Below are 23,533 nucleotides of genomic sequence, written 5' to 3'. Positions count from 1 at the left end.
AATTAAGACAAACAGCATCAGTGGTTTTGACCTGTATGTTCAGAAGTTTTAAGCCAGAGCAAAGCTAGACAAAAGAGATTCAACGTCACCAGGATTTCATTTGAGGCTGTGAAAGAAGTGAGAACTGAAATGAGGAGACGGGGTAACGTGAGCTGTGAGCACTCCCTCCAGGGAATCAGGGCATGCCTGCTCAGTCGCTTCACTCATGTCTGACTCTCTGCCACCCCATGGACTGCAGCCCACCGGGCACCTCTGTCCACGGGATTCTCCAGGCGAGAACACTGGAATGGGCTCCCATGCCCCCCTCCAGGGATCCTCCCGAATCAGGGACTGAACCCCCATCTCCTACGTCTCCTGCATTGGCAGGCAGGTTCTTGACCAGTAGCACCACCTGGGAAGCCCCCCAGGAAGTCAATGATGCCTCACCGTTGAGACAACCCACTTCCTAAAGGGGTGAGTTAGGACTGGTTAGGGCGGAGGTCCTGAGTGCAGGGCTGGGAGGGCAGGTGTGTTCTGGAGTAAAGGCCGACCTGCGCAGGGCAACACAGGGGGCTCCACTTCCACGTCCTCTCACTCCGCATGAACTCTTTCATGAAATCAGTCTGGCTCGCCGAGAACATGCTGCTCTGTGATTTTCCTTCTGCTTTCAGACTGTCCTGCCTCAACATCTCTCTCACCTACCCAGAATTTCACTGTGGTGTATTTTCATGAGTTTAAAAAAATTTACAATAAACTAAACAATAATAATAAAAAAACAGAATACATTGCTCCTAAGAGTCTCAAGAATAAGTTAAGAAAAATTGAAGGTTCTAAATAATTTCTTTCACCTTCCTTCCTTCTTAAAGTTAGAATTTAGAAATGAGATCATGGTTACAAAGGTCTGTATGCAAATCCACTCCAGACTTTGGGCTTCCCCGACGGCTCAGGGGTAAAGAATCACCTGCAGTAAAGGAGACTCAGGTTGGATCGATCCGTGAGTGGGGAAGATCCCCTGGGGGAGGAAATGGCAATCCACTCCAGTACTCTTGCCTGGAGAAGCCCATGGACAGAGGAGCCTGGTGGGCTGCAGTCCAGGGGGTCAGAAAGAGTCAGACACGACCAAGCACAGCACAGCATTGGAACCGAACACTGAAGCAGACTTCTCGTGACCAGAAGTAACTCAGCCTGGACCGCTGATCTGAGGGTGTCCCAGCGGGTCTCGCAGCAGGAACTCCCATACATCAGGTGACCTAAAGCTTCAGCATCAAGGTTTAGCCTGACTGTACTTGATGTCCATATACAATATAAAAGGTACTGGAAGTGTCTGTTCTTCGCAATGATTTAAAATTAAGGTGAAATGTCTCCAAACTCAAATGGAGCAGAGGAGTACACCACTTGTCAGAATTCATAAAGGATGTTTTGCAAGTAAAAGGCTGTTTGAAGACCACCATGTAGGGGTCAGACAAGGCAGCTTAAAAGGCCTGTGAGCAGATTCCAGCCTGTTCCTGCTTGCTGGGGAGCTTGCTGGGGACCCCAGGAAGCAGAGACAGTGCACCCCTCTGCCATTCTCCTCATGGTCCCGTCAGATCACAGGGGCTCCCCCCAACTTACGCAATGTCTGCATAGGACCCTCAGATGTCTGCCATCAGCAGACCCTGTCCCCTCCCGCTGCCGCCCTAGCTCCCGCTCCCATCCTAGCCCCTCCCCGTCCTAGCCCCTCTCCCGCCCTAGCCTCCCCACCCCCACTGTATCCCTCTTCTGAGACCACCCCCTGGCTGTGTCAAACAAACTGCCAGCTGGTAAGGAAAAGATTAGATGAGCAAGCTGTGGCATTTCTGACTGAGGACTCTCAGGCACTCGGAAGCCTTCAAAGACCCAACACGAAGATCTGAGGCTTCCACCCAGGGTTATGCAGTCCCATCTAGATCACGGATACAAGAAACGTCAACCCAGGCAGGGGGAAGCCTCCCCCAGAGGCTGGCTCAGTGCCTGGGGACTCAGACCTGGGGGCCCACCTAAAAGAAGGGTTGCTCTTCACCGGATCGTGATGAGATGACTTCCTTCACTCCTTTCTGCCGTCTGCTATTTGTAAGACAGCGAGGGATCTTAACTACAGCAATTAAGTGTTATCTCATGCACACAAACACACCCATATGTGTGTGTTTTCTTTTATTAACCGATTACCTGATTATTCAGTGCTGGGAGGAAAGGAAAGCTTCTTTGCATGCCTCTCATTAGTTTTATGAACATATTTATAATATGCTAGTTGATACTTGCCAAACTAATGAAATGTAAATAAAACTCATCTCTAAAATACAAGTGGGAGGCAATAAATGCAATATAGAGAGCAATAAATAAAATACTCCCAGACCAGTGATTTACTTAGTGGCTAGAGTTTGTGTAATTCCCAAAATAATTTTTGGATTTAAAAGATTCCCCACCCTTAGCCTCCTTCAAAGACACATCCCTTTTCTGAGCAAGTAAGTCTTTTCTCTATGAGCATCAATCTCTCAAAGTGTTATAAAAACCCCAAAGGTGAGCCAGTGTCCCGCAGGCGTTACCTTCCTCATCCATGACAAAGCTTGAGGACACGCCGTCCGTGTCGCTGACAGACACAGAGTACGTTCCCAGGTCCTCTTTGTCCAGGTTCTTGAAGTACAGCTTCGAGCTGGAAGGGGAGAGAGCCCGGGGCGTGAGTTGCGGTGCTGGGAGGTGCTCCGTTAACGGGTCACGCCGGCCGGCCCGGGGAGGAACTTACTGGTCCCCCGCGGTCTCGACCTTGAACCTGTCATCGTCTGCGATGTCCTCGTAGGACTTGCACCACGTGAAGTGGGAGGCGTCCGTCACCTCCGGGCAGTCAAAGCTCAGGTAGACGTTGCCCTCCTCGTCCACGCCCGCGCTGACCTCCTTCGTGCCTGCGGAGGAGTCGGGAGCACTTAGGGATGCAGCATCCGCCCTGGGCTCTCTCTGGAGAAGGGGTGGCCCCGGCAGAGACCGCATGTCACATCGAATCAGCCGTTTTTGCCAACCGTCCACCCGGGATATCGGCCAACACACCCTCGGCAGTGACGGAGGGCAGAGGAGGGCAGGTCTGCTTTCCCGACATCACCTTCTGTCCACTTCCTTTTCTGCACCCGGCACCCCTGAAGAAACCCTCAGGGCTGAGATCCAGACACTCGGTCTTCCCCCGGGGTCTGACCCCTTCTACCCCCGGGCCCCGGGCAGCACGGTCACAACAGTCTCCCCCACACCCCGCTTTCCTGTCCCCACTTTTCTTCTGGGTCAGGGAATGTGTGCTGGACGCAGCTGGACACCTGGCCCCTTAGGGGTCAGAGCTGGAGGAGCCGTGCCAGCCGAGCCGGGAGCTCGCAGACACCCTCCTCACCAAGACGACGGAGCCGGGAGGCAGAACGCCCACCCTCGCCGATCTCGGGGAGGGGAGACCCCCAGGGACGCCATGGCTTCCAGTTCCCTGTTCCACCCCTCCTGGGAGGCAGGGGCCCCCTCCCAGCACGTCTCATGTTCTGGAAGCTTACCTCCCACGCTCAGAACCACTTCCCCACCAAGGGCCCCTCGCTAGGCTCTTACTACTTGTAACCAAGACAGTCACCAGAGGCTTTATAATTTCTGATCAAAACTCAGCCATAACCTAAAACACCACCGCCACTGCTTGCCTGCTGTTCTGCCGCTGCCAGTGAAGACACCCACCCCCTCGGGACGACCTCACGCGCCCCTCTCCGCCTGGGGTGTCGGGGCATGTGGTGTGTCTCTGAAGACACCCTCTACCACATGAATCAACCCACCTCCTTTCACGACAGTCCTGCCATCCTCCTGCCCACCCGCCCACACGCCCACTCGTCCCCTCCTCCAGGTCACCCCACCCGGAGGTCCTGCCTGTTGCCAGCTGAGCAGGCGAGTCTCACCTGGCCTGGCCTCCACCAGCACCGGCTCCGACGTGTCCGAGGGCCTCCCCACCCCACTGGCGTTCACTGCCCGCACGCGGAACACGTAGGTCTTTCCGTGGTGAAGGTCACACACCTTCAGAGATGAAAGCAGAGTCACACGTGAACTGACAAATGAAAATGACTTCATCCTTCATCACATTTTATTACGAACATGCTTTCTTTTTACAAATATCATGTTCTTCCTGGTCAACCAGCCATGCAGAGGAAGTCAAGGGATCAAGAGGGGAGACGAGATCCAGGGGCAGGGCCTCGGGTCTGAGCCACCGACCTGACCCTCATCGATAACCAGACCTGTCACCATTGATCAGGAACCACTGACCCATCACCACTGACTCATCACCGCTGACCTGACCTGTCACTGCTAACCCATCACCACTGACCTGACCCCAGTGACTAGTGAACTGCAGGAGCAAGAAATAGAAACATTTGGAGAATACACTCTTCAGATGTGTTCACGCCATGCATATGTGTCTGTTTATCAGATAGACGTCCGTCAGCAGTCACATGAATTGAGTAAATAAAACACAGAGTTGGGGTGCAAAGACGTAATTCCAGTCATCACTGTGGAAGGCACATCCATGCAGCCAGGCCCATGACGTCTCAGCACCGTCGGGGGTGGTCGGGTGGCGGGAAGGAGAGGAAACTGGCCCTGTGCAGACGGTCCCCACACGCAGTTGCTGCCCAGGTCCGCAGAGGGCAGGCAGTCCCGAACCCCCCGGCGAGCAGGAGGGGTACCCGGTCACACATGCTGGCCCCTGGGCACCTCAAACTAGACCCCGACGAAGCCGCTCCCCGGAAGACAGGCCTGAGGGGCCTGCGTCACCTTCAAGTAGCGATGCGGTGTGGCGGCCTCGTTGACAGTGAGCCATTCTCCAGAGTCCTCTTCTTTGTAGTCCACGAAGTAGCCAGAGACAGGGCTGCTGCCCGAGTACACTGGGGGTTTCCAAAGCAGCACCAGGGACGTGTCCCGGACCTCACAGAACGTCAGGTCGTAGGCAGGGCCTGAAAACACACGGATGCCCAAGTCCCCATGCTCGCCCAGGGCATGCAGGCCCGTCTCGCAGAGAGAAAGGCGTGCAGACGGTACCCACCCACCTCTGCCCCGACACCCGAGCATCACAGGACTCACCCGGGGGGACCAGGCACCTGCTCCACCACCAGGGGACCCCTCCTGCTGCGACAGCACCACTGGGGTGCAGCTGACTCCCCAGGTCCAGAGGAGCCCTGAACAGCGAAAGGGGGGGCCAGAGCCCCACTCTGACTAATCACTCTACACCCCCAAAGCCTCGGGGAGCTTCCACAGCTTTATCTTCCACTGAGTTTTCAAAGAGGCAAAAATTAATATCACTAAAATAATTCCCCTCCCTCCCTGCCTAAAAAAGAAGGGAAAAAGCAATATAGTCTGGTCCCAAAATTGAAAATTTTGAGCCTCAGAATTTCTGATATTTTAGGCTTTGACTTTGGGTTTATTGTTTTATGTTGTTTGGTTTTGTTCAAAATATGAGCATATTAATCATTTCATTAGGGACCCTGATGGACTGGATACCCTGATGGGTCCTGATGGGCTGGATCAGTTTCTCTGGAGATGCCCAGTCCTTGCAAATTTGTGAAAACACATCTGTGCGTGTGGAGCCCTGAGTAAATGCAGATCTTTGACATTGAGGCCTTTCAGAACCAGAGGCCCCAGGCTCCTGGGTGCTCTGGGAGGGGTCCTGCACAAACACACAGCCAGTGGCGTCCGGCTGCCCCACACTGGTCCTGGCTCCCGCCCCACTCCCGGGAGCTGGCCTCCCCCCACCCCTGGAGCAGGTCTGCCCCGGACCAGCCTCCGGCCGCAGCGTCTCTGACTCGGGGGAGCCGGGCTCATCCTGCAGTGGGGGTGGGTGGCCCCCCACCTCACACGCCCCCTTGTAACTGCCCGGACACAGGGCAGGCCACCTGCCGCTCAGCCCTGGCCCGCGGGGGCGGTGGTGTCAGAACCTGTGAGGGGACCTGAGCACCTGCGGGCTGGGGGGGCTGCGCCGCAGAAGGCCCCTCCTCCGGGCAGCCCCGTGTGTGCACGCGCTATCCCGCGGTGTCCAGGAGACGCCCCTCACCTGGCTCCGGCATCGTCCAGGCCTCACATTTGAACAGCTCACTGGGGTCCGATGACTGCCCGATCCCCGCCATGTTGGCGGCGGCAATTTTGAATTCATAGAGGGAGCCTTCGGTCAAGCCCTCCACCTATCCAGAGGATGTCTACATTAGCAGTGAGCCCACAGACACAGAAGACAAACTTTCTGTCACCAAACGGGAAAGGGAGGAGTACGTCAGGAGACTGGGGTCAGCGTCTGACATACACACCCCTGTGTGTGAGGACCTCCCAGTGAGCACAGGGACTCTGCCACGCATTCTGTGGCAGAGTGGAAAATAAACACACACGCACGTGTGAGCGTAGCTGAATCACTGTGCTCTGCACCGGAAGCTGACACAACAGTGTAAATCGGCTCAATTTCTAATCATTAAGCGAAACAAAGCTGCATTGCAACCCACAGTCCATCAGGGGAAGCGGGCATTTCCGGCCGATCGAGGGGCCAGTCAGTGAGTCCAGCCCGCCTGCCACGGGGCCATCCCCACTCTCCCTCTCACAGGGATGCCTTGTGCACTCCATACGCCCTCCCTCGGGGATGACGTGAAGACCCGGTAGGGAAATCGGGACTATAGGACGGACTACAGGATGGCCTACAGGACCTACAAGACCTACAGGATGACCCACAGGACTAAAGGACTACAGGACAACCCGGTATGGAGATCAGGACTCAGAGATGAGAGCCACGAGGGGCCAGTGGCAGAGTGGGCTGGGGGCAGGGCACACGGCCATGTCATCTGGCAACGGTGAGCGACCGTCACCCGGGACCCTGGTGGGCCAATGGCCCCTAGCTTATTTCTCTCCAAGAAACCCTGAGTGGCGGCTCATAAGGAGGCACTCCGGGAGCAAGAGCAGGGCCGAGGGCTCCCCTGGGACCTGACTCTGGGGCTTTCTCGCCCTAAGTCCTCGTGGCCCCAGTTCCCTGCACCCAGACACAATGTGCACCTGAGCAAGTGACTCGCTGAGGGGACTGGGAGACGGGGACGCACAGGCCCAGCAGCGCCGTTCTCCACCGCCTCTGCCCTTCCCGCCCCGAGGACGGAGCCTCCTGCCTCCAGCGCCCCTACCAGCCCACCAGCCCCAGGAAACAGCCCACCGCCTCCCGCTCCTCCTCCCTGCTTCTCAGAAGAAGGTGCCCCCTAAAGGCCTCAGGTCTCACGCTGCATTGTTTTCACTCATCTTTGCTTCTGCGTCAAATTCTCTAATGTCACTGAACTCTGAGACAGCGGATGGGGGACTGCGCCCCCAGGGAGAAGTCGCCAGGTGAGAGGAACTGAACCCGCGGGCACCCACCGTCAGGATCCTCTCTTTGAGCGGCGAGGAGTTGACCTCATGCCAGTTTTTGTGGTGAGCCTCCCGCTTGTCGACGTAGTAGCCGATGATGGGGGAGCCGCCGCTGAACTTGGGCACCTTCCAACCCAGGATCATGGAGTGGCCATCACAGTTCAGGAGGGTGATCCCGTAAGGATGGGAAGGGACGGCTGCAGGAAACACAGAGGGAAAGTTGCCTGGGTCCCAGTGCCTCATCCCGAGCCCCCCTCCACGGCCACCTCTCCGCCACGGGTGGCACCCCAGCCCCATGCCCTCCTCCCTCCTGTCCTGCCTCCCTGCCCCATTTCTGCTGCTTCTTTTAAAGAGAATGGTTTTATAAAGGGCTTCCCAGTGGAAACTTGTGGTAAAGAACCCACCGTCCATGCAGGAGGCTTAAGAAATATGGGTAAGAGCCTCTCATACATGTTTATTGGAATCTCTAAACACATCTTCAATACATACACAGGTCTTCCAATATTTCAATAATACAAGGGCCAAGAAAGAATTATTTCAGTCTGGCCTGGACATGTGAAGTCCAGACTCTCCCTGGTCCTCTAAGGAAAAGATTGAGAGAGTAGCTTTCTCGTTACGCCTGTGAAGGACTGCTAAGCCTCCCGTGGCCAGCAATGACCAGTACCCTTAGGCCAGTGAGTCTTAACTTCCTACATGGTTACAGAAACTTCAGACTAGTTCATTTCCCTTTTGACCACCGTGTTTGGAAACGGACCATCTTTTCCCACCAGGTTGGCAAGGATATCGCTGCCTCTGCTTGACTCTGAAGACCCCGTGGCACCCCCTCCACTGATACCCAAACAGCCCCCCACTGATACCCAAACACCCAAACACTGATACCCGAACGCTGTGCCCGGGAATGAGTTACCCCTATTATGGGACTAAAACACAAATGACTGCTTTTCCTTTAGTAGGAATGACTTGAAGAGGCAAGTGGTAATGTTTGAAAGTCCCTCCTGAGAAAAACTGATAGACTAAGACAATGACCATACAATAAAAGGAGCATTAATGTTTCACTATATTGCCCACCTAAGTATTATCAGAGTTGACATTCCTTGAAAATTCCAGTAAGGTTATTTACTGTTAGAAGAGAGATCATAATTTCTGAAGATGCTTTTAGATTTAGATGGAAACAGAAATAAAGAGCAAAATGTGTCTCTCTGAAGTAAAAATAATATCAATACTCTGATTCAAAATGTGTACAAGAGATGATCTTATTTCAAAATGTTCATGGGTACTTTTAAGCCTTGAGTTCCACTTTATATGAAATAATTATAAACAATTATAAAACGCAGAGCTGCACAGATCAAGTTTCCTAGGGCACAACGCTACAAGCTAAGACCCAAATTGTTCAATGTGATCAATATAATAATTTCTAAAGATCACCATTTATGAACAAAGCCACAAAGTTACATAAACATTTGAAATTTTCTGGAATGAATAAGTTCCTTGAACTAAGAATAGCTGAAAAGGCCACTGATGTTCTATTTTAGCATCTTATTTTGAAAAGAAACAGTCACACCCGACAGCATGCATTTTAATGTGGGCATGTGTGCTTGGAAACCAATGTGACCTCTAATAATATTTCCTATTTTTAATGCATATTATCATTTCCCCCCTCACACTGGCATTTGCAAGACAAGTAGCCAATTGATGAGAGGGTTCCATGTAACTGCATGTTCTCTGTTCAACAATTCACATCCACTCTTCCCCTCTGGTAATGTTCCAAACGGCATCATAAAAGTTGATTGCTGCAGAAGTTAAGACGTAAGTTAATTCCTGGAGAACCAGGAGCTGGCGCAGAGCCGCCCGAGAAGGACTCACTGAGGGCGGCCTGGACTTTGATGACGTCCGACTCCTGCGAGTTCTCACTCACGCCGACAGCATTAACAGCCTTAACGCGGAAGATGTACTGCTCGCCAGTGGTGAGGCCATGCACCACGAACCTGGAAAACACGAATCAGGGGCGTGACGACCAGGGCCAACCCTGTTCCCTTCTGCAACACACACAGAAATCGCCTTGAACACACCAGAAACATAGTCACTGGGACTGAAAGGAAGTTTACTCTTTTGAGTGTCTCAGGAACGCCTAACATCCATCCATTCTCATCTGCAGTTGTAGTTCATTAGTTCCCGTGACCACTGGTGGGTCCCAGATTGAGGGCTGGAGGAAGCTGGACTCTGACGGGGGCCCAGAGTGGATGCTTGCAGCCTGGACGCCTCAGCGTTCCCCTGGCCCGAGCCGAGGGCCCTGGTCCCAGGCTGGGCCTCTCCCGCCTCACTCAGGGGCGGGGCGGGGGGTGAGCAGGGAGGGGGGCGCGGGCAGCCGCACCTGTTGTAGCCGATGGGCTTGTGGTTGCAGGGCTCCCAGACGTTGGAGCCGGCCACGCAGCAGTCCACGTAGTAGCCCAGCAGATCTTCCTCGTGCTTCGGCCGGTCCCACTGCACCACCACCGAGGTTCTGGTGTTCCGGGACGCGAGTACGCGGCCAGGAGCCGAGGGTACCGCTGCAGAGACAGGCGTGCAGGCCCAGCGGCATCAGGGTCTGGGGGCCACGCCGGAGGCCCGCAGCCCCCTCGTCTGCAGGGCTGGGGGCTTCAGTGAGGTTTGGACAACGAGGACAGTGCAGGGAAGGGGGCCCAGGAGGCGCCGGGCAGTCCTCACGCTCTGTCCCGAAGTGCCAGCCTGGCTCCCCAAGAAAGAATCCCCATCACAGAGTCTCCCGCCCCCACCAGCCCTGGTCCAGACCCTCCAGGGTGCTCCTCCACTGACTCACGCGCTTTCTTAACTGGGGTGTAACGTTAGCCATTTAAGAAAACCAGGACACATTTCCAGCAGATTGGAGAGACTCAGCAAGGGCTCAAATCAAACAATGATGCAACCCTGGACCTCTCCCCTGGAGCAAGTCAAATCCCTCTAACCCAGACGTAACATCTTCAGAGACAGAACTTCAAGCCACGCAGACAAGAACCTTGGTGCATGTAGGATTGTGTTGTTGTTTTAAGTAGCCACTGCTTTAAAATATTTCTAACCCATCTATTGGCTCCATAAAAAGAAGATGAAACTTGGGAGAAATGTTGACCAAATCAAGGCAGAGAGATCGTCAACTCGTGTACAATGGAATTTTAAGACAACTTGAATTTTAACCCACAGGTGACATTAACGTCTTTGTCAACATTCGCTGTCCTGTGTGACGTTGCCCAGGGCCCGTCTCGCACACGGGTCACGTGCAGGGACTACTCACCAATGGTGTCCTGGGCCTGGATGGGGGCAGTGATTTCCGACGGGTCGCTCAGGCCGTGCTTGTTTGCCGACAAGACTCGGAACACGTACGGCTTCCCCTCGGCGAGGTCGAAGACGGCGTACCTGGGGGACCTCACAGCCATCTGGGCATTCACCCGCTGCCAGCTGCCGCTCCCCACCATGGACTGAGAAGACAAGGGCCGCGCTGGGGGCCACGCTCCCTGAACCCGCATCCCAGGGGGTGCTCGGCTCTGGCTCCCAGATTACAGGGCGGGAGACCACAGCCAACGGCTCCTCGGAGTCCATCAACACCCCTGCTCTGAATTTTAGGAAAAGGAAGCCAATTTGGAGAAGAGGGTGAGAAATTACCCAAAGCTGGATATGTTACCAATGAAAATTTTTATGTGAAAGCCAATGAATGATGGAAAACTTCAGGAAATCAATACACAGGCTGCAGCTCTAGGCAAGGTAAAGTGAACTGTAAACAGAGCTAATTGAGGAGCAGATGCAGAAAATTCCATCACAACTTCTCACATGTAAGTTTAAAATTTTCACTGTTTCCCAACTACTATAGTAGTCACAAAGTGACACCTCCCTAAATAACGCAAAATGACACATATGTATTACATGTAGCCACTTCAGTCATTGTATAAAGACCTTCACTGGAGTGAGAGAAAGTGTATCATTTTGTTAAATGTAATACAGCATGCCAACCATATCTACAATATGTGTGCATATGTGTGCATGTATGTGCTAAGTCACTTCAGTAGCATCTGGCTCTCTGTCACCCCATGGATTGTAGCCCACCAGGCTCCTCTGTCCATGGGATTCTCCAGGCAAGAATACTGCAGTGGGTTGCCATGCCCTCCTTCAGAGGATCTTCCTGACCCAGGAATTGAACCCGAGTCTCTTATGTCTCCTGCACTGGCAGGCAAATTCCACTAGTGTCACCTGGGAAGTCCATATCTATGGGCTCGATATATCAAGATACAAATACCCACAGAGAAAAGGACTAAACATGTGCCATGTTAATAATGACTATTTTACATGATCAAATTATTGGTGATTTTCATTTTATCCTATATACCATCTATGTATTTTCCAAATTTTTTATAATGTTTTTAATTTTTATCACTGATAATTACTTTTTTTCATTTATTTTTATTAGTTGGAGACTAATTACTTTACAATATTGTAGTGGTTTTTGCCATACATTGACATGAATCAGCCATGGATTTACATGTGTTCCCCATCCCGATCCGCCCTTCCACCTCCCTCCCCATCCCATCCCTCTGGGTCTTCCCAGTGCACCAGCCCTGAGCAGCACTTGTCTCATGCATCCAACCCGGGCTAGTGATCTGTTTCACCCTTGATAATATACATCTTTCAATGCTGTTCTCTCGAAACATCCCACCCTCGCCTTCTCCCACAGAGTCCAAAAGTCTGTTCTGTACATCTGTGTCTCTTTTTCTGTTTTGTATATAGGGTTATCATTACCATCTTTTTAAATTCCATATATATGCGTTAGTATACTGTATTGGTCTTTATCTTTCTGGCTTACTTCACTCTCTATGATGGGCTCCAGTTTCATCCATCTCATTAGAACTGATTCAAATGAATTCTTTTTAATGGCTGAGTAATATTCCATTGTGTATATATACCATAGCTTCCTTATCCATTCGTCTGCTGATGGGCATCTAGGTTGCTTCCATGTCCTGGCTATTATAAACAGTGCTGCGATGAATGATAATTACTTTAAAAACCAGAAGTGCATACCTAATGTAACTTTCCACCCCTCTGGAGATGTGCCTTCCTTTCCAAAAAGAACATTATATGACACATAAACTATATTTCAGTTTAATATAATTAAAAATGTTTTAAGATTTTTAATTGAAAAATTAAAACTTGACCTTTCCAGCTCTGGATAAGTAGATAAGGAAATATCCCTGAAGAGGGGGAGAGAAAACAGGTTTCCTCCTCTGCCAGCCCTTCCTCTGGGGTTTTCATGAGGCAAGAACTAGAAGTTAGACTCAGAAGAAAGAGGTTAACACGACTCTGCAACACAGGAAAGTCTTGCAAATACGCGGGGAAAGCTGAGGGTCGTTACACCTTCTGGAGCCTGAAAACTGTTCATATTCACTCTGCTTTGCTTCACCTTGTCGTATTTCACGTCATCACTGGGTGAGACGTGTGCTCATGTAAGTGTTACAGACTCTACGTGTATGTTATGTGTACTGGATTGTATGTTATATTGTAACATAAAGTCAGTATCATGAAACCACGGTTACAGGGTTCACGTGGCTACACGGGGTTTTTCAACAGCCCACGACCCAGTCACAGGTCAGTGATCTGCACGAGCGGGTCACAACCTGCATTTTAGCGCGATCGGCCAACCAAAGCGGGAGGGAGGGCACGTGGTGTGCAGTGAGGACGTGTGCTTGGAGTTTGGGTGGGGGTGTACATTTACTGTGTACGCACTCTTTCTTTGTGTGCATCCAGACCTAAAAGCAGCGAGTCTGTGTAATCGTTCACCACTGAAGTGTGAGCTGCTCAGCGCGATCGCCGCCACTGAGTAGTTACTCGGCTTATGAGCAAGCTGAGAGCAGGGCCGCTGTCCCCCATGTCCCGGATCCTCAGAACCGGGGCCTAGGATGCTCCAGCAGGAAGCACACTGCAGACTCCACCAGCACAGGCCCTCGTGTGTGGGGGACCCGGGGGGCCGACTGGCCCGCACGAAGGCCGCACAGCCTGAGCCCACCATGTTCCCGAGGCCACGTCCACCGCAGCACTGCTCAGGCACTGCCAGCTCAGCCGCTGCCTACAGTTTCACGATGGAAAACCGCGTGGAGTCTCTGAGATGATTGATCCAAAAGCCGCCCACCCTGAGAACACACGACCCAGAGCCTGGGCAGACCCGACAGACTCGCTGCTCCTGGAAACCCAGCCGGCACGTACCTTCTCAATGAAGTACATCAGCGGCTCCTTGCCCCGGGGCTCAGGGGGGTCCCAGCTGAGGACCACATATGTCCTGCTGGTTTCCGAGGCGTGCACGTTGGTGGGAGGTCCCGGGATCTGGACTTCGCCTGGAGGAGGAGGCAACACCGTGAGCGCTGGCCAAAGCCGGTCCCCCGCTCCCCTGGCCCATCCTGGAACAGGTCCCTCCACTGCTTCACAGGCCCTGAAGGACTCAAGTGTCAGTGTCAGCCTTTGCTCCACTTCTATTTTGGGAAAGTCAGTAAATGGCAAGAACTGTTTCTCCAGAGCCAAAGTGTAATGAACGGGTGATCATCCAAGTACTTTTGTTCCCAGTATACCTGGGAACTGTTCCCAGTTTGTAAGAACAGAATCTAATCCAAAGCTCATCCAGAATTTCAGCTGGACGCGGGAGGGGGAGAGTTCACCCAGAAGAAACAGGGCTTGCGTCTGTGCTAAGTCGCTCAGTCAAGTCCAACTCTTTCCAACCCATGGACTGTAGCCCACCAGGTTCCTCCGTCCATGGGATTCTCCAGGCAAGAATACTGGGGTGGGTTGCCATGCCCTCCTCCAGGGGATCTCCCCAACCCAGAGATCAAACCTATGTCTCTTATGTCTCCTGCATTGGCAGGCAGGTTCTTTACCACTAGCACCACCCGAGGAGCCTAAGAAATAGGGCATTTGACCAGACATGCAGCTCTAACTGGGTGGGGAGTCTGTGCAGAGAAGATATGAGCAACCGTGCCCTGCAGCAGGGAGGGTAGCCCTCTCTGCTGTCTTCCTTGCACGACACCCTCAAAGCACTGAGACTATACATCAACTACCGAAGCACGTGGTTTTCCCCCACCTCCCCGGGTAGGTCTGGCCCACAACACAGGCACTGCCTTCCAGGTCTGTATACTTGACATTCCCACGTGACATCCATTAGCAAGCAGCCATAACAGAACGTTGCATCAGAGCAGCCCGCTTCCTCTGTTCTGCCACATGTCTCTCTCTAATAAAACGTTAGGTGTCGGCGGTGTTATGTTTGGACATGAGAACTTCTCATAAGGAGTGGAGGTTCTCCAGACACACAGTCCCAGTCATTGCGATACAAAATATTACGAGCTTCTGATTAGATTAGCACATGATTAAAAAGGTTCAGACATCCCCGGGGACATCTCCGAGCCCTCCTCAGTATCCAGTTGCTCCCTCCAGACTCTGCTGCCGGTGAGGAGTTGCCCGGCTGCATGGAAACAGCACACACAAGCCTGGGTTTGTTTCATCAAGAGCCCTAAGACCGAGCTCTTCACATTTTACAGGCCGCAGGGGCACCGAGGCACAGCCTGGTCTTACCTGGCAGCATCTGGCAAGTGGGTTGGATTTCAGATGGAGCCAGAGTGTGTCCAGAAAGATGTCGAGTGTGCAGGCAGAACAGGGCCCGCGGGGCCCACCTGCCGAACCCGCACCCAGAGAGAGCCAGACAGAGATAGGGCTCGGATCACCCGAACTCGGCAATGCAGCCGCGCTTCCAAAACTGAGTCCTGGCTCGTCCCAGAGGCACTGGACAACACAGGGACAAACTGCAGGACGGACAGAAGCCATGCAGATGATGCCACAGTGGGAGCATGGGAGACAGTGCAGACTGGCCTCTCCTGCACCGTCAGACCTGGGGGCCTCGGTGCGTTTAGACTTGCACGTAACGTCTAGGCGCAGAGGAAAGTGGAGTGACAAGCACTCGATCTGATCCCAGGCAAGAGGGAAGAAGCCTCCCTGTCAGCAGGGAATCCCTGATCAGGGATTCCTCCCTGTCATCCAGACGCCTGGCACCAGCCTGAGCCCCTGAGACCAGCAGGTGCCCCCAGGCCGGGCAGAGGAGGATGGGTCTCTACATGGTCCCGCGAGCCAAGGGGGGACCACGGGCAGAAGCTGAGGTCTGTTACTGACCCTCCGACCATGGAGAGGCGCCTCAGAGAGAGAGAAGCAGATGAAGGCAAAAAAGAAGAGAAGAATGTGCTCGTGGTGATGATGGTGGTGAGCACGGCCCACAGCCCCGCCTCAGCACCACGGCCTGTTCGGGGGCTGTTCTGAGGAGCCACGTGAGCACCGGTGAAAGCAGACATGCAATGTGCAAAGGCGGCCCAGGAAGGGATGCAGGAAAACGCAGCGCCTTCCTGGGATCACACAGCCCGCCAGGGGCCCAGCCTGGGTCTCCTGACTCCAACTCTGGCTTTCTGTTCTATAGTCCCAAGGAAGCCCCAGCCTCCACAGCCAGCCCAGCAGACTCTCAGCTAAGTCAGTGAAACATAAAGTTTACTTGGAAGTCTTAGAACACCCAAGAAGACAGGATTCAGGAATGAACGACTGTAAATGAGTCTGCATCATTCAGAGCAAAGGATGAGCTCAGTGTGTTGGCTACAGATTACCTGGTCCAGGACAGTGGACCAGGTCCAGGATGTTTAGCAGAACAGAAACCATCTCATTATTTCTGCAAGAGCCTCTTCTCGTCTTTCTAAGAATGAAGTATCTATTCTTCCAGGGAACCATTCAAGAAAGGTTGCAAAAGCTAGATGATATTAAGAGAAGAGCACAGATATTAATTTAAATGTTTGTAGGAAGATACTAACCAACATTAAAATGATTAGAAAAAAATTAGCAAAATATAAAAAATACCCTGAACTAACATAAAAGCATGTTGTTAGCCAACAAAAATAACATTTCTTTTTCATTAAAACAAATGGCATTTGCCAGCACTTTTCTAGTTAAAGCAATGCCAAGAAAGTTCAGCTTAGATGAAGAAAAGAGATACAGGTAGAAAAGGAAGAAGTTCCTCATAGCCCATTTTGAACCCAGAAATGGTTTCCTTGAAAACATCGTGGTGTTTTTCTCGCTAAAGACTTTTATAGATTGGAAGAGGTATCCGTTGTTTAAAACGAGAAAGGTAAGTAAGTGAACTCTCCAATCCCTGTGTGAGTGCACAGGTCTTTGTTTCACACCTGGTTTGTTCTAGACCATGGACACTGCCTGTGCCCCACACGCAAAGCCTCACATAACAACTGAGGCCCGCGAGGCTGACTCCAGGCTATATCAACACCCGACTCCAGCGACTCTGAGGGTCTGAGCCTCAGCCCTTCATAACCAGCTGGTGTGAAACCCTGCCTTCTTACGAGGAAACAGGAGGCAAAACACGAAAGGTGTTTTCTGTGACTTTAGAAGACCTAGAAAGACGACCTACTGTGTCTGTAAGACACACTCCCATGGAATCAGTTGGAAAAGCAAGTCTTTGGAAATGGGTTATCTCTTCATTTGGTGCTTAGTGAATCACTGGCTGTTTCAACCCCAGAACATGCATGTCTATGTTTCAAAAGGTAGCTGTTCTGCCCAGAGGGGCACAGTCCTGCCTTGGAAAGTGTGTCAGGAAACATTACTTCACACACACACACACACACACAACACGCTTTTCACAGTGACCTTTATACAGTGCAGATTTCATCCTGGATATTCGGCATCTATGTAGCAACCTATATGGGCCTTCCCTGGTGGCTCAGCTGGTAAAGAATCTGCCTGCAATGCGGGAGACCTGGGTTGGATCCCTGGATTGGGAAGATCCCCTGGAGAAGAGAAAGACTACCCACTCCAGTATTCTAGCCTGGAGAATTCCATGGTCCATGGAATCACAAAGAGCTGGATGTGACTGAGCAACTTTCACTTTCACTTTACATAACAACTTATACCCTTTCATTTTAGGTAATTTTTACCTTATCTGAACTCTGATGTGTCCACTCAGGGTAACTAAGATCACTGCTCTCCTCACTGATAACTTTAGGAGAAAAAGAGCTTCTTTTTCCTCCTTCAGGTCAAAAACGCATATTTTGTACAGGCTGGTGTCCTATGAAACATCTGCTCTAATATCATCAGGGTCATTTTCATTCATTCAAACACCCATGTTTGTCTTCATCAGTTGTTTGGTGGTGGTGCTTTATTGCTAAGCCGTGTCCGACTCTTTGCGACCCCACTGCAGGCAGATTCTTTACCGTTGAGCCACCAGGGAAACCCCTCTCAGCTGTACAGGGGGTCATTATGTCAGCATCTCCTAAATTATTTTGTTATTTTTTTATTGGGCTTCCTTCTCAGTTTCTGCGTTTTTCTGGAAGCAGAGGTTTTAATGGAGACGTTAATGTTACCATGGAATTAACCAAAATTCGTCAAGGAGTTCCTCTGAAAGACACGTGTTCATTTTGAGACATTAAAGGAAAATCTTTACGGGGTAGAAGATACAATGTTTGGGGGGCAGACTGAGGAGCAAATATGAAAATCAACCTCTGACTTTCTGACTCTGCAGTTCTCCAGGGAAAGAACCCGAGCTATTTTTAAAAAGAGCTCAGAAGTACATCTCCCTGGACAGAAGCTCCAAATTAAGCTAGTTTTTCACGTTTAAATTTTCATTCATTGTCCTCTGTGGACTGTAATCATAATTCCAATCAAAATCTTTGGATCCCAGGTTAATGATGCAGGATTCTCCTCCTCAGTGAATCCATCTTCCTACAGCAGGGACGAATATCCCAGAGAAGTGTTCAGAAAAGCCAGTATGCAAAGGGAAATGCAAACTTTCAAATCACAGGGATGTTATTTGATGGGAAAACCAGTCCTTCTTAGTTACAATGCTAGAAATAAAATCTGTGCTTTAAAAGAAAAAAAAAAATAGAATACTGTTCGTGCATGCAGTCCTGGGTAAAGGACTGCCTCCTTGGCCAGGAATCAGGGCTTGGGCTGGACTCGTCACCGCTCCATGGCCCCTGCAGACACTGGAATGACCCACATGAAGCCAGGACTCCGCTGACCTCCTCTCTCAGCCCTGCCCTCTGCCTTCCCATCTTCCTGATTCAATGACCTTAAGCTGGGCCCAAAGGCTTCATTTTCACATGTGAAGAGCATACCCTCCACTCTCTAATCACAGCCCTAGACCCCTCGGGCAAAAGCAGCAAAAAGGAAGTGGTGTCAAGTGCCTCACCTTCAAGGTCCTCCTGGTAGATCACGATGTCTTTCTCTCCCTCCAAGTGGACAGCTGCAGAGAGAAAGGTCGGTGCTGAATCTGAATCCAGAAAGCCTCTGCATGACAATGGCAGCAGCTGCACTAGGCTGAGGTGGTCTGAGTTGGCGTTTTGGAAGTGGGCTTAAGGAGAGCCAGTGTTTCTCAGCTCTTTGTACTGGATTCAAGAGACCCCGCAGCTTGGGACAATGCAGTGACCACTTCAAACGTCATTAAGGAGCATCGTTAAGGACACAATCTTGCTGACCAATCTGAGTCACATGAAATTAAAATTCAGAAAGAGAGGGGCTTGGCCTCAACGCCTTCCATCTCTCATCATGCACTGAAGTGACAGAACCAGTGGACGAAGTCTAATTCTGAACCAGTTTGGCTGATTTCAGTGAAGAGCCTTAGGACGATGAACCTTCCTTTCAAGGTGTAAACGTGGGTCTGGTGTCCACACCCCTAACATGGCCTCGAGGGTTGCCCGGGGCCCGTGGGCCACAGTCATGCCATGCTCAGCCTTGAGGATTCTCTCAAGGCTCAGAGCCAAGCTGGGGGAAAGAGAAAGAACAAGCCACACAAACCTGCCAGACCTTGAACTCCAAAGGACCTACCTTGTAACCTTCTGAGGTCCAGAGGGTCCAGGGCAGCCACAGCCTCGGAGACTCTGGAAGGCCGGCTGATCCCTGCGCTGTTGACGGCGCGCACGCGGAATATGTAAGACCTCCCCTCAAAGAGTCCAGTCACGGGGTATTTACAGATCTTCACGGGGGCGTCATTGCACTGTACCCAGCTGTCAGTTCCCACCTCACATCTTCAGATTACAAAAGAGAGCAGAGAGTAACAACTGCATCAGTCTAATACGTGTATGCAGGAGATCAAACCCATCAATCCTAAAGGAAATCAACCCTGAATATTCATGGGAAGGACTGATGCTGAAGCTCCAATCCTTTGGCCACCTGATGTGAAGAGCCAATTCACTGGAAAAGACCTTGATGCTGGGAAACATTGAGGGCAAGAGGAGAAGGGGACGACAGAGGATGAGACGGTTGGGTGGCATCACTGACCCAATGGACATTAGTGTGAACAAATGTTAGGGAGATAGTGAAGAACAGGGAAGCCTGGTGTTCTGGAGTTCTCGGGGTCGCAGAAAGTCAGACATGACTTGGCAACTGAGCAACAGCAGCATACATTACACACACATATAGAACAATTACAACGGGACAGCATCTCCCAGTTTGTTTTGGATTCTGTTGTTAATTCAACGCAAACCCTGAACAATGCAAGTCTGACCCTAGCATATCAAATTATCGCCCTGATGGTGCATGTTTTACCTAAACACATAGCTTTGTTGGATGCTGCTGCTGCTGCTAAGTCGCTTCAGTCGTGTCTGACTCTGTGCGACCCCAAAGACAGCAGCCCATCAGGCTCCCCCATTCCTGGGATTCTCCTGGCAAGAACACTGGAGTGGGTTGCCATTTCCTTCTCCAATGAGGAAAGTGAAAAGTGAAAGTGAAGTCGCTCAGTCGTGTCCGACTCTTCGCAACCCCATGGCTTGACTAACCAGTGAAAATCTCTTTTGCTATAGGATGTGTATTATATGGATAAAAGACCTGGAATGCCTGTATCCATGTTGCTTTCATGTAGAAAACCAGTCAAAGGATGGAACCAATACATAAGGACCAAGACATACACATTGGATGAGGAAGTGAATTTAACCAATTTTAAGCAAAAAAAAAAAAAAAAGAGCTGCTTGTTCTTTTCTGAAATAACCTCCTTATGCTAATGCATTTTACACATACAAAACCCTAAATTCCTACCCAGAACCATCCTCTTATAACCAAATAACTTATACCTTTCTCTCTTACTTCTGAATTCATGATCTTTGACATAATTCCATCCACTGATGAGAATGGATGATAAATTGCATTTCCAGTAAATTCGCAGCCCTCCTTGGTCTCCCTCCCAGGATCGGAGCTCCGTTCCAGGTGAAGGAACAGGAAAGAGTTCAAACTCCTTTCAGATCAGAGATGACCTACCATCACGTTATCACTCAAAGACAAATCCCAATATTGTGTGCACTAGAACATCAACATTTTCTACTTGAAAACAAGAAGAAAATACTATTTAACCAAGAAGAAGACGGGCCTTTGGTGTGAATGAGCTGGCATCCTCATCTACATGTCACCGTGCCGGGCTCTAGCCCCAGAAGGAGGGACAGGACTCAGCAGGGACCTCTCACTGGACCCACAGCGTCCCCAGCTGGACCTGAGCAGAGCCCGAGGCGGCCTCGAGCGGCCTGGGGCGGGCTGGAATTCGCCGTTAGTGTTGGTCAGGCACACAGAGCCCGGTCAGCACACACAGGAATCAAGGGCTCACAAGGCCCTGCCAAGGAGCTGATGTTTTCCAACCACCCAGCCAGGAGCCATAAACAACCGCATGGTGAAGCCACCTACACCCCGCAGAGGGGATCCCAAGCTTCAGATGAGAAAGACACCCGCGCCCGTTGTCCAGGAGACTCGCCTCAGGCACGTTCCAGCCCTGGAGGAGCAGGACACTCACCGGTCGATGAAGTAGCCGATGACCGGGCTCTCCTTGGTCGTGTTGGGGGGCTTCCAGCTCACGATGACGTAGTCCCGGTTCGCGTCGTGGCAATGCACGTCCATGGGTGCGCCCGGGGCCCCGGTGACCAGGGGGTCAGCATCTGAGTGGGGAGGACAGTGAGCAGGGGTCAGCATCTGGGGGGGAGGGGAGAGGACAGGGACCAGGGGTCAGCATCTGGGGGGAGGGGAGAGGACAGTGACCAGAGGGTCAGCCTCTGGCGGGAGGGGGAGAGGAACGTGGCTGGGGCCTGGGGGCAGCTGAGGCACTGACAGCCCCTCAAACCCAGAGTCCCCCCTGCTCGCTCCGTTCCCCAGCTTAACCCTGACACCCAGATGATTCGACTGTGACAGGCTGGTAACCAGAGAGATGCTCGTATGTGTGACTTTTAAACTCAAAACGTTCTGTCCTCTATCACACATTCAGTCTATGAGTTTCCATAACTGACTCCAAAGTTGAAGTTCACCTTCTCCTGATGGCCGGTTGTCACATAACGTCAGGTCATCAAAAACTGACCGATGAAATATTACTATTATCAGGAGGCATTCTGAACACTGGAGACACAGTACCTCGGACACTCATGTGTTTCAGAGCCCTCAGAAGGTTTGAAGACTTACATTTTTTCCTGCGAGTTGTGACCACATTTGAGTCTGTACTCATGTGTCCCTTCCTCAGTCGTTTATGACCACAGTGCAATTGCGTTTGTTTCCAAATGTTAATTACAGCAGCTCTGAAGGCCAACAGAGCTGCTTAGAAGTGTTAATACACTGAGCATTTAATCTCTTGGTGTGCAGTGTGTATGCACTTGGGACCTGTGGCCACTGGACCTCCTAACAGTGTTAGGTGTATGCGATTTCTTGTTCTGTCTCCTCAGCACATTGAAACCTAAGGATTTCTTGACACTAAGCCAAATATTCTTTCTCACATTCAAAATCCTCAGAGAGTCGTCAGAAGGGTTAACCACCCCCAGCCCGGCCCCCACCGTGTGTGCATTGTTGTCTTCCTGTTGGCGGTGCTGCACAAGCTAGAAATTGCAGCTCCACTGTATGTACTGCACTCCAATGAGGCGAAACATCTTGCTGGAAGGTCTGCCCAGAGAATGGAAGCGACATTTTAATGCCATCCTCATAAAAATGGCAAAACTCTGTGGAAGTGTCTGAAACCCCAGCCTCGCAGTCTTGAGGGGGTGGGGAGCGTGAATGTCTGTACTTGTTTTGCATTTTTTTAAGCTAAAATATTCTCTGACGGTACAGCGCTTCCTTCATGCAGGGATCTAACTGATCTGGTTTGGAAACATGATGACAGGAGAGGGTTACTCCAGGCACACAGAACCTGGAGCCCGAGTGGGCATGAAGGTGCAGGAGACACAAGCCCAGGACAAGGTGGGGGGCTGAGCCACGGTGAGGCGGGTGGGCTAGGACAGTGGCCGCTGCCCCCCAGAATAGACCGTGCTGGTGTCCTGGGTGAGGGCGGTCAGCTGTGCCTTGGCCAGGTGGGGGCTCTGTGCCTGAGGTCCCTGCACGCCCAGAGGCCACACAGGCCGAGGGCTCGGCTGGGGGAGCGAGGCCCCCAGCACAGCACAGGAGACCCTCCCCAGCTCAGACACCCAGGGCCCCCTTCCTGGAGAAGGGCCCAGGCCTCTGCCTGCCACACAAAACGGAAGAATATTCCTTACAAAACTGTTACGAAATTTAGATTACATATGGTATATGAATATGTGTGTATATATATATTAATACATATGTATACTTGTATGTATACATATATATGTACATTATATATGTATAATTGTATCCGTTTTATATATTCCTTTATCCATTTTACATGTAAAATGTATATGAAATATGTATGTATGACCTATACTTCATGCACACATGAATGTATACCATAAGCCTAAAAGGATAGGCACGTGTATACGATAAATAAATGCATACGTCACACTTGTGTCTAAAGGTAAACGCTCTTTCATATACAGCCTCGCCCATCGTGCCTGCGATGTCCTGAGCTCTGTCCCCGCGTCCACACCTGGGTGGGTGAGCCCTCCCGCGAGCTGCTGTGAGGATGAAACGACACAACACGGGTGTGTCCTGTGTGAACACTCCGGGGTGCGGCTGTCCTGTGACCGTCTTATGCACACACACGTGCTGAGGGTGGGTCCTCCTGCCCCCATCCTCTGCTGCCACGAGCCTCAGGGGTGGCAGAGGGGAGGGAGGGAGGTGCCTGGAACCGGCGTGGCCCCTGAACCGCAGGTGCTCACCCCAGGACTCATCCCCCGGATTCCAGCGGCTCGTCCGCGCCCAGGCAGCGAGC

At 51.6% G+C, this 23,533-nt stretch overlaps 1 protein-coding gene across 1 annotated transcript in view; it reads right to left on the bottom strand.

Annotated features, from left to right (window-relative positions):
• The window catches only part of MYOM2 (myomesin 2), a 54,712-nt gene that overhangs the window by 16,936 nt on the left and 14,243 nt on the right, over positions 1–23,533 (bottom strand). The window contains exons 10-22 of the mRNA XM_061134428.1: positions 21,185–21,326; positions 19,237–19,436; positions 18,602–18,655; positions 13,594–13,721; positions 10,640–10,823; positions 9,728–9,902; positions 9,220–9,341; positions 7,366–7,553; positions 6,041–6,167; positions 4,768–4,946; positions 3,903–4,017; positions 2,738–2,894; positions 2,541–2,647 (exon numbers count right to left, since the gene is read on the bottom strand). Coding sequence (XP_060990411.1) covers positions 2,541–2,647; positions 2,738–2,894; positions 3,903–4,017; positions 4,768–4,946; positions 6,041–6,167; positions 7,366–7,553; positions 9,220–9,341; positions 9,728–9,902; positions 10,640–10,823; positions 13,594–13,721; positions 18,602–18,655; positions 19,237–19,436; positions 21,185–21,326 — 1,878 coding nt within the window. The remainder of the gene's footprint in view (positions 1–2,540; positions 2,648–2,737; positions 2,895–3,902; positions 4,018–4,767; positions 4,947–6,040; positions 6,168–7,365; positions 7,554–9,219; positions 9,342–9,727; positions 9,903–10,639; positions 10,824–13,593; positions 13,722–18,601; positions 18,656–19,236; positions 19,437–21,184; positions 21,327–23,533) is intronic.

This window comes from Dama dama, chromosome 32 (assembly GCF_033118175.1).
Source record: "Dama dama isolate Ldn47 chromosome 32, ASM3311817v1, whole genome shotgun sequence".
Taxonomy (NCBI): Eukaryota; Metazoa; Chordata; class Mammalia; order Artiodactyla; family Cervidae; genus Dama; species Dama dama.
The sequence above is the reverse complement of the archived record's forward strand: the minus strand, read 5'-3'. Positions and strand labels throughout refer to the sequence as shown.